The following is a 15,822-nucleotide window of genomic DNA, read 5'->3' on the forward strand; positions in this document are numbered from 1 at the left end:
AGGTACAGTGTCTTAAAAAGATTCTGTGATAGAAATGAAACATCATAAATTAAATGCTGCTTGGTTCTGTAAAAACTCTATTAAGAGAATCTTAATTATTAAGTATGAAGCTGGTTTCCAGACATTGATATTAACAATCTTGAAATCAAGGTGTAGCTATACTAGATAAAAATAATGGCAGAAATAAAGGAAATGCAGATGTTCTCATTTTTAAGTGTGTGACCCCATGTTCAGCTGAACCCACCTCTACACTTTAAAGGCTATTATGTCTTCTACAAAATAGAATTACCTGAATCCATGGCTCAGCTGAATCTTTATATGTAGAAGGGATCTGCTGGACTCCATAATGAGTAAGGTTAAAATTGCTATCTTGAGTTCTTCTCTGGGATCCTGCTGCAGACTGCTGCTGAGATTGTTGCTGAACCACACGGAGAACAGAAGAATCCACAGGGCTTGGTAATTCATGACTACAGATCAAGAACACAGATGAACAAATTAAACATCTGAGGTAAATAATCCAGCATATTCAGAAATATCAATTAAAGATCCAGAAACAGTTTATTATACCCCAAATGAATCCTCACCTATAGAAATCATGAGATCTCCATTTAGATCTACAAAGTGGACAGATAAGTGGCTCTCTGTTTCTTCTGCATTCTTCTGCCCCTGGAATACAGCAACAGGATCATATGCACTTAAGGTTTTCAATGTACAAAACAGGAAGATTTTAGGCATTAAAATATGGATGCCTAAACTTTTTTTGTTCTGCATGAAGAAATGCTTCACTTCTGTACTACAATTAATATTTTTAAGTTATGAACTGAAATTCAGGTCCTTTGTACCTCCAATATAGGAAAATTTTATTTGCTAATGCAATCTATAAATATTTATATACTTAATTTTATGTATTATATAAACATACTTCATTACATGATTTTTATACATTCTAATGACAAGTCACAGGGAGCTGAAAGTCTGTTCCTTATTCTAATTGGATATAATTTTTTCACTCAGATGAGAGAGAGGCTTAAATCTCTAGACCTGCACATAACTTCTCTATCAGAGCATGGAATTACAGATTTGAATAAAAATAAGGTATCAATAGTACTTGAATGATACCAAGTTTTCAGAGTTACCACTCATCATTTGTGAGCAGATTTCTGGGTTTTTTTAATTGAGCATAAAACAAACAACCCAAAACCAACCTAAGCTATAATACTTCTGCAGATTTAGAATCACCAGACCTTGACAAAACAAAGATAACATACATATTGACATGCAGTGGTGGTGTAACTTGTTCCTGCAGCCATCTTCACATACAGTTAGACTCTCTTCATCGAGCATGCCTAATAAACAAATAGGGCACATCTGTTCTTCCTCATCCTTCATACTATAAAGAGAGAAAATTGTGATTGTAGAAGAGATGTATCAGAATTCAGAACAGGCTTTAACAGTGAAAAAATATTAACTTCCAGTTTGAAACACTCACTTCTGGATAACTACAGGCTATTCATGAATCATTCTCCTAAACCTTGGTCTGAATAAGTAAGCAACCAGATTTTTAGAAGCACTGAGTACAGACAAGACTTTGTTAAAATGAAAGGGAAAGTCACAAAACACATGACATCTTTCCAAACTAGGTCAGATACCAATTAGAGATTGAAAGGCCCAGCTTTGGACACTTAACATTTTTTTCCTAAGGCTTCTTCAAACAAACCAACTTTCACTTTTTAATTTACCATTTGGGTTTGAAAAACAAGGGAATTTCTATATTTTGAAAGCTACCCATGTTCTTTTTCATTACATTCCTTTCAAAGTATGGAGTTACAAGGCAGTCTTAAGCCCTTTACAAGAAACTGCAAATACTCTTAGATGAACATAGCAAAACTCAAAAAATAAACAGCTACTTAAGAATTTTCTGCCACTAACAGAAACTGATGGAATAAGATTCACATGAACACTAACATACATGTCACACACAGATGCTTAAACAACCTCCTAATTTCCATTTTTTGCTATTTTATTTTTATCCACTGTAATTTTTACATTAATATAACCAGAGATTTATCAAAAATTATTCTAAACCTAAACAACATGCCATGAAAAGCACAGATTTTTAATCTTCTGCAATACTGTTTAAATCTGCAAAATTCTAATTACTCATTGCAAAAAAATTATAGTTGGTGTGCATCTAAAACTTTACAGGCACCCTGCATTTGTTCACCAACAACATCTTTTTGAAATAAAGTTAACCTGTACATGCATAATTTCTATACACATGTATTCCTTTCTATTCCTCTGCAAATGCTTGCAAAGCTATTTATTCCTTGAAAAAAATCCACAAAAGTAAGCTTACAATGAAAAAGTAATTCTAGACGTGTGTATATATATTATCTATTAATTAGAAACTTATTTTTTTATTAATTAGAACTAAGCAAAACATAAGTGCAAGTCACAATAATTATCAGAACTTCTATCTCAAATTAATCTGATCCTCAAATTTAGACATGCACAAATTAGCAGCTTCTCTCATTGAATGAATATTGCAGGGTGACTCAGTATCATCAGGTGTACTGGCAAACAACTGAAAATTTTTCATTCTGTAAGAAGTGATAACTAATGCAGGAAAGTTCACAATCCAATGAAAAAAATTTCCTACATGAAGCATCAACATAAAAGGAATTCGTATACCAGATAAGTAGGTCCAGAATAATAATCTATTTAACAATTTTTTATGCAGCTTATTTACAGTAACACAATTTGGAAAAAGAAATTAAAGATTAAGTGAAATTACGGTCACAATCTGTATATAAGAATTATAACCCTGAAAATATTCATCTTACTATATGCTCTTTATCACAAAGTAACATATCAAGATACTCCTTAAGTTAGATTCCACTTCACACAAAATAAAGCCTCAATTAGGGTTTCTGTCTTTGGTTGGATCTCTCTAAATGATGGAGAGTTTACCCACTAAATAATGCAAGCAGGAATTATTTGTTTCAAACATTAATCAGTATCTTTCAAAACCATGGGAAAGAACATACAGAAGAACTTAAGTAGAAGTAGTCAGGGAAAAAATATGAAAGAATAACACATCACTTGAAATTCATAGCCAAGGCATAACAGGTATTTTAATAGCTCTCTTTAAATAATTTAATCATCCATTTTTAATAAAGTAGTTTTAAAAACATATGCTTGCTTGTTTTCATATTTATGTATGTGTTTATATAGAGCGCATTTACCTAAACATTTTTCAGTACATTGTCAGAGGCACAAGCTTTCCTCCAAAGCAGGACAGGAAACAAAAAAAAAAGTTTATTCTTTTGTTAACATTTGCATAAGTGCTGTATTTAAAATAATGCACACAATAGGTTTCCAAAGTTGATATACGCTTCAGTCTTGCACTCAAGATTTCAAAAGTTTGTGTCACAAAATTCATATAGGGTCATTTTTTTTTTTTTTTTCCCCACAACTCTACTTAACATTCTCCAAACAGAAGTTACAAAAAAAATATGCCCACTTGGTACCACCACAGTGACTAATGTATGCTTGACTTGACTGCTTGCAAATGCAGAGAATTAGAGTGGCTTGAAATGAAAGCAACTTTGAACAAAAAGAATGCAGGTGATTCTGAAACTAAAGAATAAAGCTTGTAATTCTTTTAAAAAATACTAACCTGTTTTCTGAACTAGATGTAGAAGTACTAGATGATGACAATGTATGAGAATTTGACATGCGTGAGACAAACTTCTGGATGGTGTTACGAGATGGAGCTTTGATCCTCGAGCTACGCCTACTGTGATATTTCTGGAACAAACTCTCAACCTAACATCAGAAAAAAGATAGCAACAGTCTTATTTATGCTATGAATATCTTGTAATTAAAAGCCATATTACCAAACGTAAACTACTGCTAACAGGAAAAATCTATTCTCCTTCACAATAACTGATTAGAAGTAGCAGCAGAAATTTCAGAAGTCTTACTACTAAAAAGATCACAAGAAACATTTTACACCAAAAACCTATCTGTTCATTAAAAATAAATAAGAGGTCTAAGTAGACACATAATTAATTCAAAACACCCACATTTTTTCTTCCTTTTAGCAAATCAGTGAGACACATCTATAAATTTTAATAGAAAATCACACGAATTGAATTGTTCACTAAACTATAGCTCTCTACTATTTATGCAGTTATGTCTTATATTTGCAAGTAATTTTTCCACTTATAGAACTCCTAAGACTGAATTAAATATATAATTATATACATATATTCTTGTTGCTTTGAAATCTAAGTTTTCAGAATTTTTCAGATAGTGTCCTAAAGACATCATGGAGTGTATCCTAGATTGTCATTACATCTATTAGAAATTGAATACCTCAAAGTTCTTCAGCGTCTTTCTCCAGAGCATTGGGTCTGAGGGTTCAAGCTGAAAGACTCTCAACATAACAAACAGCAGATGAATACAAAATGTCCCACGGCCACAGCTACAAGTCTGCAAACAAAAGTGTATGCTAAGATTCTACTGACTTGGTAATTTTTCCACGCTTAAGTGTATCATAGAACACATCCATCCCCCCCCTCAAAAAAAATTATATATAGGCATAAATGTCCTCTTGTGTGGCCTTACAAAAAAAGAGAATTCCTAAAATATTACTCTGAAATGCATCCACGAAAGCATAAAATTACTATACCAGTTTCAATTTATTTTCTCACCCCGCCCTTTTTTTAAAAAATTAATTGAAGCTATTTTTATGCTTCATACTGGAAGTATGATGTCACAACATGACACGAATCAAACTTAAATGAGATGCTTCTGTTTACCCAACCTGGATGTGGCCCAATACCGCATCACATTAGTACAAAGAAAGGTATTAAAAGGATCTCATTATGGGTATTAATTAAATTATCTCACTATTAAGAGAATTATGTCATGTATTTGTCATTTATATACATCCCATGAATAGAGAAATTAAGTGGCCAAATTTTAGCCAAGAATATGTAAGACATATAATTCAGGAATAGGAATGAGGAATTCAGGAATGGGAATGAGTCTTCTTTTCTTTTAAAAAGGAGAAACTGTAGACAAACATAATTTACAAATTACAAACTGATTTTAGTATTACATGAGTGGAGATTACAGCTTTAAAACCGTTTTACTTTATAGAACAGTGATCATCAATTGAACTAATCTGGCTTTGAACAGTTTTCCAAGATGATCTATGAATTGACAAGACAAAAAAGTTCCCTACCTGGGGCCCAATAAACACTCTGTATTTATTATCAGGGCTGTCGCCTCCAATTAAGAAAGAGTTGGGTCCGATCTGCTGCAGCAGGTACAGCCTGGCTCGCATCACTTTGTTGACGCGGCGATTTGTCTCCTCAGGGCTGTACGGAGAGAAGCCATCGGGGGACGGCGCTCGCCGCGGTGGCGTTACCCGTCCGCTCTGAAACTACACAAGGGCCTCCGTCAGGAGCATTCAAAGGACAGAGAAACATTTAAATAGGTATGGTTTGTTTGTTTCCAGAGTAAGAGTCCCCAAAATCTGGAACTACTATCATCTCTTGGACTACATGATTTAAAATAATTACTTTTCTCCCATGCCCAGTACTCAAGAAGAAAACTGAAATTCTGTAGCTGAAACTTGTCTGACATTGGGACACAAAAGGAGTCTTTTAAATTGCTGCTCATTTTCATGTCATCCTTGGTTCCCTTACCATATTACAACTGAATTATCAAGTATAATTCAATCCAAAGATAATCAGAGACTTACAAATCAATAAAGGAGATAATTCCATAAGGTTATAATGCTAATATATTTAATAAATGAAAAAATGCTATGACTACAGTTTACAAAAGGGAATAGAAATTCAACAAAGATCAAAAGTTTAAGAAAATTCTGAAGAAAAGAAAAAAAAAGACTGGGCTTTCTCCCTTTTCCACCATTAAAACAACTTTTAGATGAGGATGAGTTTATGGTTTTTTTAATCTTGTTTCCCCATAATAAAAAAAAAAAAAATCAATAGCCCAAACTTTTTAGGCAAATTGTATTCATTTAAATTCTTCACATTTCTAACATTATGAGATGCATTAGTAGTTCTATTGCATTTCAGATCTTCTGCTTTTATTTGTATGCATTGAATTTCATGTTAGGATGAAAGTAATAATGAATTCACTGTCCATCATGTAATTAAAACGTGAATAAGATTTTTATTGTTTTTAATGTGAAAAGTTAATATAAAATAAAAAACCCAATCAATTAAAAATGGTTGTTCTCTTTTTTTAACCTTCTAATTTATCTTGTCAAGAGGAAAGGACCAGTGCTGCTGTGCTGTAACTTGTCTCTAGTTCATAATAATGGCAGTCCATATTTTAACTGATACTGGAAAACTTGTTTAGAACAATGAGGAAATAAAACCAATTAGATTTCTCCTCTAACTGCACTATGAATTGCACTGTAAATTTAACTGCTGATGAGCAATTTTACAACAATATTTTATTGCTCAAAATATACTCTTGATCTTCTTCAATTAAGATGGCTACTCTTGCTCAAAATATTCTCCTCTACATGCAGTGGTAGTGATTTTAGACTTCTAACAACGTACATATGTAAGCCTTCACTAATCTGTACATAAATATAAGTTCTGAAATAGAGAATCACAACAACATATGAAAAAGACTTTTCTACAGGAATTTTAATCTCATCCACAGTCCTATCCTTAATGGAATATACCTGCCCACAGAACTGACAGTCACTAGAAAGTGATGACAGTTAAAAAAAAAAAGAAAAAAAAAAAGAAAAAACCTAACCAATCGGAAAAAAAACCCCAACAACCAAAAAACGAATGAAAACCCCCACAAAAACAAAATGAACAAAAAAAATATCAGCACTTCTTCATGTTAATCAAGCTAAGAGAACATACATGTATTCATGATTGAGTACCTATATTCATTTTTTTCCTAGCAATTACAAATGAATGCAGGACTAAAGGAAAACACATGAGAAATACCACATGACCAACATACATCACTCAAGTGATACCCTGTAATAACCTCTTTACTATCAGCACCTTGATCTACAGCTGGAAGACCAACTGTCCCATAAGCAAAAGATTGTAGAATATAGCCAAACTGAAAATTATATCACAACTTGCAACTTACAGGCACTGGAGATACCCTTTTTCTTCTAACACCTGGTGACTCAGATTTAACTGTCCTAGCAGATGATGAAGAGGAACTGCTAGGAGAAGGACTACGCCTTCCTTTCTGTGTAGGGGACGAAGCAGTATTTTGTCCTTCAGCTTGAGGATCTAGACAGAGTTTGTTCATTTCTGATCCATCTACTTTTCCAGGTATAGGTTTCACCACCTTGCAGGAATTAAACCACATGTTAAAATTATTAATTGGCATTTTACATTAAAGCAAACAAATTAATCAGTAACTCTTTTGCTGTAATTAAACCATTATAGAGATAACCAAATATTCCTTAGGCCATACTACTAACATCTAAGAGGGATTAGTTTACAAATCTATATGGAACAGAAAAGCAAGAACCTTTCGTCCTGTCCATTTGTGCAGCTTATGTTAGTCATAGCAGCAACTGACTTGATTCTTAAAGTACTCATAATTATCATTCACGAAACCTCAAAAATAGCAGTTTCACCACCTGGATAGTTGAAGACAAAAGAATTATCTTCTTTACAGGTACTGTGCTTATTAAGAGCAATAATACTAGACCCATCCATTCTACATAGCATCAGCTGAAAAATACCAGGGCTACTATTTCTTTAGTACAACACTTTTGAAAAAAAAAAGACTTAAAACATGGAGGTAATCCAGCAAAATTACGTGTGCTGTTCTTTGTAAAAACCACATTCACAAATTTTGTCTGCCATAAAAGCAAAATAGCTATACCACATCTGGTATCTGAGCTAACCATTGTGCATGGTGCTGCACAATCTGGATAGAGGAAGTGCTCAAGCAAAGGGAGTACATACACAACAATGCTTTGTTGCATGAATACTTAATCTTGACAAGAAGGATTGGAATATCTCAAAACAACTTTCAGCTTTCTGCCAGTCAGACCCACATAATGCATAAGAAGATTAACATCCCTGAGAATCAAATTAAAAATAGTTACATTGGGAAGATTCAGTTTTAGTTCTACATTTTTCAATGTCTCAGAGGCTTGACTCAACACTGGAAGGAAGTTCCAAGCAGCACCTCATATAAACAGAGCAGATCTCTCCTAGGAAGTGTCTAGACTCAGTGTCCAGTTATGAATGTGAACAGGATAAAAGAGAAATACAAAGAGCAGTGATAACATTTTTTTGCCCTCCTACCAACTACAGTAATGCTTCTCCTTGTCAGGAAGACCAAAATGCAAATTCATGTACCTATGGACAAACTACTTGTGTTTGAAAACATTAAAAAATTCAAATTAGAGTAATTGAGACTCTGGAGCATCAATGTTGTATTAAGACACCCAGAAACCTCAAGGGAAGTGAGCTGAGCAAGGAAATAATTTCAAGCTATTCAGCAACCCAAAAGCATTTAGAGTTTGTAAGTTAAAACTGTGTTATTTGACCCTTTGAGGTAATGGGGTTTGCATTTTCAACATTATTTCTCACAACAGAACCTTCTTATTTTTGTTCCACAAAAGCTGTCCCTAAACACTTGCCTACTGAATCAGATGATCATAACAACATTAGTGGTACATGGGAGCCACATCAACCAATGCGTTCATAGGTAAGTAACAACAATTAATTAACCAGCATTATGCCAAATAGAATTAGAACTACTCTTAAAATATTTCAGGTTTGATCTACCTATGTTTCTTAGAAGCACTCCCAAGCCATTTATGGCAAAGCAGCAGCCAAGAGGCTGCGGGAGCCCCGTCCCGCAAGCCGCAGGGGAGCTGCGGGCGCTGCCGCTCTGACGGGCTCCTGCGGTGAGCGGCGCCGCCGCTGGGGGGCAGCGCCGCCGCTCGGAGCGCACCGACCGCCGCGGCCTGGAAACCAACAGCCACAGCCACGGGCACCCCGGAGAGGAGCCACGCTGCCCTGCGAACACCGCCGAGGAAACCCACAGCAGCACCGCCACCAAGAGCAGGGAAACTGCCACGGAAAGGAGGTTTCTAAGAGAAAGAAATTGAAGTGATTTTTATTTGTAATAGCTGTTACAGATACTGCCCTTCCATCGGTGCCACTTACCACAGGGCCTCTCCTGCTTCTTCTTTCCAGCCATTCATGCTTCCAGGCTGGCATACACGTTGCCTTGAGTTTCTCCCTGATCATGCGCTCTTCTGGGCGGTCATCCATCTTCTGCAACCCCCTAAGGGTTTCTTTATTCTCCATGTCACGACTACAGCAAAGAAAAAAAAGTCATAAACACAATTAATTTCAGTAAAAGTATAATGCCACAGCGTTCTTAAAACTTGTGCCATCCTGTTCTCCCTCTCCTTACAAAGCAGCTGCTACAACACTGTTTCCACCAGACTGCAAGAAGCCTTTTAAGAGTTACAATGAATCTGTTATTCTGCCATTTGAAGCAGGACACCTGTTTAGAGGGATATTTCTTTAAAACGCATTTAGTGCTTGTAATACTGAACACCCAGTAAAAATAAAGAACTTGGCAAAACCAAAACCAATACAAAAATTACCCTCTATGTTATGTCATGCCATTCAAACGTTTCACAAGTGTTGCAATGGTTCATGCATTCCTTGGCAATTCAAAGCTTGCAATTTCCATCTTTTAAATAATTTATGAAATTAATTTAAATTAAAGATGAAAATTTCCCATAGTCATAGGATGCACAAGCATGAAAGTATGTACCTGGTGCCTCTTCATATAAAAACTCTGCTCAAAAAAAAACCAAAACCAAACCCCAAGAAACTTCTAAACTAATACACAGTAAGTATCAGAGAATAATAAAATGGCCTGGGTTCAAAGAATCCTTAAAGGCCATCTCTTTCCAACCTTCTCACTGTGGGCAGGGACATCTCCCACTAGACCAGGTTGCCCATCCAACCTGGCCTAAAGTATATTTAAACTAGACACTGAAGTCACAAAATTAAGGCTAGTAGCCTTGTGAGTTCTTTCCAAATGACTAATGACTCAAGTGCTCTTAAAATCAGCCATAATAACAGCAAAATTTGCAGCAAGTTCATATCCAGAAAATGAAAATTTAATCCATCTGGGCTTGTACATTTTTACCTACAGCAAAGTAGTTCCTTGTAATTGCTGGCAACAACAATAAAGCAGACACTGAAAAACAAATATGAACAGTCTGGAAGATTTCCTGATTCTGTTGAGCTATCTGCTAAATCACCAAGAAAACCACATTCTTAAGCAGCAGCACATGATCCCCACCCACCTTCTTGAAGCTAGTACTTTTTAAAAATAAGCAAGCTTGATCAAGCCAACTGTCAGAATGAGATTTTATTCAAAAAATTAAATCACAACTTGAAGAGGAAGAACATATAATAATTGAGCTATGACCACTCCTTTCTTCCATGCAATCTCAGCTTTTAAAACATTTAACAATGCAGTCACAACTGCATTTATGTACTATATGATGACTGAAAAATATATTCCCTGTAATACTCATTGTGAGAAAATGACATAAATTACTGTATTAATGCAATGCTGCTGAAGAAAGGAATTGCAATTTTTATCACAAATCTGCACTTTAAAGAAAATGAAAAGTTTTTGCAGATCAGGAGGAGAGTCCTAGTATTTATTTTTTTTCTTCTCTCATTGTAGAGACAAAGGAAACAAAAGATTCTGAGCCAGGAAATAATTCTTCCTGTTCAGTGCTGAAACGTAATAACCAGATGGACACTATAAAGAAAATATATTTTCTTTCAAGTTAATGTCTAGACCTGCTGTTAACAACTGATTTTAGATAAGCAGAACTGTGTGATTCTAGTAATTAAGGACTTAAAAATGTTTATAAGTAGAAACACAATCCACCTAAGAATGAATATTTTTTTCAGAGGTTAAGCATTCATGCTTGCTTAATTCTAATATTCAAAAAGTAACGCAAGTGAATTCCATAGCATTGCCTTCTAGACACAGAGACAAAAGTAGTGTTAATTAATGAAAAACAAAGATATTATAGCAGTAGGTAGAGCCCAAATAAAAAATGTGCCTGGAAGCTTCAAATGCAGAAGAAATCATTGTGTAAAAAAAGTCAGCTTTAATTTTTTTTCCTCAATCAAAAAAATCTATTTAAAGACAAAAAATATTTTATAAGAACAGCACAGCTCTGAAGTAATATAAGTGCAAGTTAAAATATCTTTGGTCAATTTTTTATATCAGTTATTTCATGGCACGAACTATCTCAAGTTGCATGAATACTTCATATACTAGACAGAGAACACCACATCAGCACTGAAAGAATGACACAGTATTTCATTTGTTCATATAACCATGATTAACTTCCCAACTGATACAAAAAAAGTCTTTTAGAGGCCCTTCGACTTGAATTCATGAACAATGTAATACAACAGTAGAGGCTTCACAATCTCTGCTTGTTCTCTAAAAAGCAGAAGCAGCTATCTTCCTCTCATGTGACAGCTAAACCGATCTACTCTTGTCTGCACAAAGAACTCTTGTGCTTTCTCTACATGCAGGTGGGAAAGATCAACTACGTTTGAAAGCTTTTGCTTGGCAAATCAGTTACATTATGCAGAATTTAAATTGTATGTAGATCTATACATATTTATTTTATTTACAGAACACAACTTCATAAGTGATCAAAACAACTTCATATTTTAACTCAACCCTTGGCTAAAATACATGAGATTTTTATCTGCTGGGTCTGTGGAAAAAACATTTTTCCTATGACTCCTATATACTGCAAGATACCCTCACCTTGTGATTCTGAACCTGTAGGATTTTTGTTGTTCTTGTTTTTCTTTTTTTTTATTTAGCATCTTAAGCAAACTCTCTCATCTATTCCAGGCAAGCTGATACTTTTCTACACAGCAATGTCTAGATTGCCAGTCTCTATATCACTGTACCTCAGTACAAAATAAAAATAAATCCAGAGCATATTCCCCCTAGGATTTCATCCTGCAGTGTACAGAGTACTTTCATCTTCACAGAGCAGCACCTATTCATGATAGAAATATACTTAAGTGACTCTCAGGTGGTGTTTTATTTGAATTGCAGTACAAAGTTAATGAGCAAGCCAAAAACAAGCCTCAGAGAACATGCCAAGGGGAGCCTTACATTTCTCAACTGCCCATCCCTCTGCTTCATTAGGAAGCAAGGATTTTTCTTAAATGTTTCAGCTTCTTGTGAGTCAAACAAAAAAGATAAAAGACACTTTTTTTGGGATAAATATTAACTTTTTAACTCTGCCTCCCTCCCCCTTAAGGCAACTCCCAAGTATCTTCTGAATTCTTTGTACTGGTATTTTCAAACCAACAGACAGCTCCTGCATTAAATATCAAGAAGTTCCAAAGAAATCGGTCTAAACTGAGTTTTGGAGTACTGAGCAATTGTGATGAATCCTGGAATTTAATGCATAAGACTACTATCTGCACTTCATTAATTCCATTATTCATTTTGGATTATTTGTTTCATGAACTACAAAACTCAATGCAGTAAGATTGTTTCTATGCAGTATGTTAATCTACTTCAACATCTTATGCAGCACAGAAGGCAAAATGTCCTTCATTTGTGTGTCTTAATTTTGAAGACTTGCAAATAGCAATTGAATAGCTAGATCATTAACAACTTGTTTTCTATGGATCAATGACTCAGTATTTTATAATGAGGTATGCAGTACACATGCTATTTTAGTGAACTATGGTGAAGTACAAAAGTGAACTGTACTTTTAATAGCTTAGTGAATTCAGTACTAATTCTCTGCAAGTATTTTTCTTACAAAGGTATATAATGGTATATGAAAGCTCAGCTTTAGCTCCAGTACATTTGCCAATTGTACATTTCATGGTACTTCTCAACAATCAGATGTCTTGGTTCTCTGCTATCTTAAAAGGTAAAAATGCTTTATCCAATAGCCAAACTGGATCACATTTTATTAGCAGCTGGAAGACAGGAAAAAGGCAAGCTCTGAAATAGGAGTCAATTCACTAAGAAAAGCAAGTTATATTTGCTATATGCACAAGTACTCAGTCATAGCAAGGAGAAAAGTTTTTAGCTGCTGAGTTGTTTGGGTTTGTTTTTTTTTTTTTTTCTTTTAAACATTCATCTGAAGCAATTCAGCAAAAGTAACTTGCATATAAGCAGTGGTCAAACCATGGGGAACCAGAACAAACATTATGAACAAAAGTGGTCATGAAGCAGCTAGATGCAGTTAGTAACAGGTTTGATGGAAGAGCACTGGATGAGAAAGAACAAATACAGTAGACATTATATAATCTGTTCAATACAAATGCCATCTATTGTAACAATGACAACTGGAAGTGACCTTAGATGGGATATAAAGATCTCATTCTGAGGATCTTAAACAAGAACTAAGAATATGGTCACCCAGCTAAATGCAACCCAAGCCTCAACAGGTCTCAGTGATGATTTGGGTTTTAGCTTTTATATCTTTCATATTCTCTGCTGCTTGGGGTGCAACTCTGAAACTTAATATGAAGTGTTAGTAGCTTCTCCTCACAGGATAGTTAGACAAAACAATCCCTTCCTAGCTGGAGAATCAAGGACAACCAGTACCCAAAAAGCATAAACAACAGTGAAGGAAAGGAGGCAAGCAGAGGGGCTGAGACTTCATGGCCTGGGGCTGTGGCTGGACAACTGACCCCAATATGTAGATGAACAAAAACTTACAAAAGTGTAAAAACTCATGACTGGGATCCATCTTGGATTTGATTTGGGTGTAGCCCCGACCAGGCTCTTGCACTGCCCAAGGTGTATCCTTCCAATAAATACCTATTTTATTCCTTTTGCTCTGTCTAGTCTGTGTTCCAGGTCAGCCTTTCCAGGCATCACCAAGAACAACAAGCCAGTCCGCCAGCCAGGAGGATGGCACATAGGAGCAGTGCTCAGTGTGAGGAACAGGGACAAAAGAGTTAGTCATTCCCTGAACTGAGGTCAGCTACTATTATGCTAGGTTACTTCTTGCCATTAACAGTTCCAGTAGTGCTCCCAGTTTCTCTTTTGCCATTCAGTATTTCCAATGAAATCAAAATCAGTAAATAAAAAACAGAGCAAGATGGACAAGCCATGGTCTGTCCTCCTGTCAAGACCCCTATTCCTTCTGCTGACATCTATCATCTAACCATATGTGTCCATTCTAACAAAGCAAAAAATCAAGTATGGCACATGCTATGAAAAAATTCACAGGGAACTTTTTCAATCTGGTAATAAATAGCAGCAACTGCCACTTAACAATAGAACTGAATGTGCTGCTTCAACTTAGAGATAAAGGTACCTGGCTTCCTAAAACAGCTACAGACTTTAACTGAATGTCACAGGAGTGTGAAATTTACTTGTATTATTCTGTTAAGGGCACTCCCTTGAAGGCTGGTATGTCAAAAGGTGCAACTGTCAAAGACAGTATTTAACTGCTAACAGAACAATCAATATTTACAACCAAAGCTTTAACTACACAAACTGAGCCATCCTCTGCAGTGCAACCTCACAGGCCCTGGTTAGAAGGATCATCCCTCCTGTAAGCCTCAGTGATGAAAGCTCAAAACTCCAAAGACGGATGTCAACACAGATCGATTTCCTGCGCAGATTTTCTAACGTCTATGAAGTCAAATTCTCCTACGTAAAACATTTGTTTTATTTCTTGCTCCAGTTAACCATCTAGCTAATCCTTTGACATACCTTACTCAGTAGAAACAGAAAATGAGTCCTCCTACAAAACAAGAAACAACAGCCTCTGTTTGCAACAGATACTTGCTACCAAGCTAATGAAATGGCTTCTCTCCTGTGTATTTCTTACAAAAGCTATCAGACATCTCGCACCAGTATTACACAAAGTTCCTAGGGCTCTCTAATTTTTCTATCATTATTTAATGGGCCAGTTGTAGTCCAGATGGATTAGGGTATACACATAGGTGTTTTCAAGACATGAAAAACAGCAGTAATGTTACATGATCTCTCAGACTGCATGCTTTCATACTAAATGCCTTAGAAAGAGAATTTGGTACTTTATCTTTAAAACCCTTGAAGTTTATGCCATTATTGAGCAGAATTTCTAGAACTTACAGGAGGTAAATAATTTATAATGATACAGGAGACCCAAAGGTAATAATCGTGTAGTTCAATTATTTTGAGTTTTGCTTAAATACACCCAAAATGAGATGATAAAGGTTCATATATTTATTAATGTATGTCAAACTTCAGCATCCCAGCAGAGAGCAGAACCCACCATGCCCAGTTCATGTTATGCCAGCTGAAGAGGATACCCAAGTCCTGTCCCCAGAGTGGTGCAATGTAGCACTGGGCCTTACTTCAAGAACAGCAGTAATGCCATTACAAAGACTGAACAGAAGTGCTCACTAGCAGCTATACAATTAACTCATCTGCACCAGGTCATAGGATCTCAAGATTAGGTGTTGGGGATTCTTTCCCCCAGGTTAGTCCACCAGAGCCATTCTCTAGCTCTTACCAAAGTGTAAAACTAAGTATTCCCTTGTTACATACCATGTAAATCAACTCAGTTTTTAACAGAATCAAATTATTCAGTTCTGGAATGAAATTTGATCTCCTAGGTACAGAACTGATCTTCTGCCTCAGATTCAGTAAGGCTGACCTCACTCACATTAGGAGTACTAGTTGAAATGTGATTGGCCAACACATAGAAAGGATTAGGTCAGAGCAGATATG

The 15,822-nt window shown here is 35.6% G+C and overlaps 1 protein-coding gene across 2 annotated transcripts in view; it reads right to left on the bottom strand.

The window, feature by feature from the left end:
* Positions 1-15,822, bottom strand: part of MAP3K1 (mitogen-activated protein kinase kinase kinase 1) — a 56,535-nt gene that overhangs the window by 12,179 nt on the left and 28,534 nt on the right. For both annotated transcript variants that reach the window (XM_079330684.1, XM_079330683.1), the window contains exons 2-9: positions 9,216-9,366; positions 7,165-7,371; positions 5,255-5,455; positions 4,381-4,497; positions 3,680-3,828; positions 1,269-1,390; positions 585-666; positions 290-467 (exon numbers count right to left, since the gene is read on the bottom strand). In XM_079330684.1, the coding sequence (XP_079186810.1) occupies positions 290-467; positions 585-666; positions 1,269-1,390; positions 3,680-3,828; positions 4,381-4,497; positions 5,255-5,455; positions 7,165-7,371; positions 9,216-9,359 (1,200 nt within the window). In that variant the 5' untranslated portion in view covers positions 9,360-9,366. The remainder of the gene's footprint in view (positions 1-289; positions 468-584; positions 667-1,268; positions 1,391-3,679; positions 3,829-4,380; positions 4,498-5,254; positions 5,456-7,164; positions 7,372-9,215; positions 9,367-15,822) is intronic.

The sequence above is a fragment of the Erithacus rubecula genome (assembly GCF_903797595.1).
Source record: "Erithacus rubecula genome assembly, chromosome: Z".
In the NCBI taxonomy this organism is placed as follows: Eukaryota; Metazoa; Chordata; class Aves; order Passeriformes; family Muscicapidae; genus Erithacus; species Erithacus rubecula.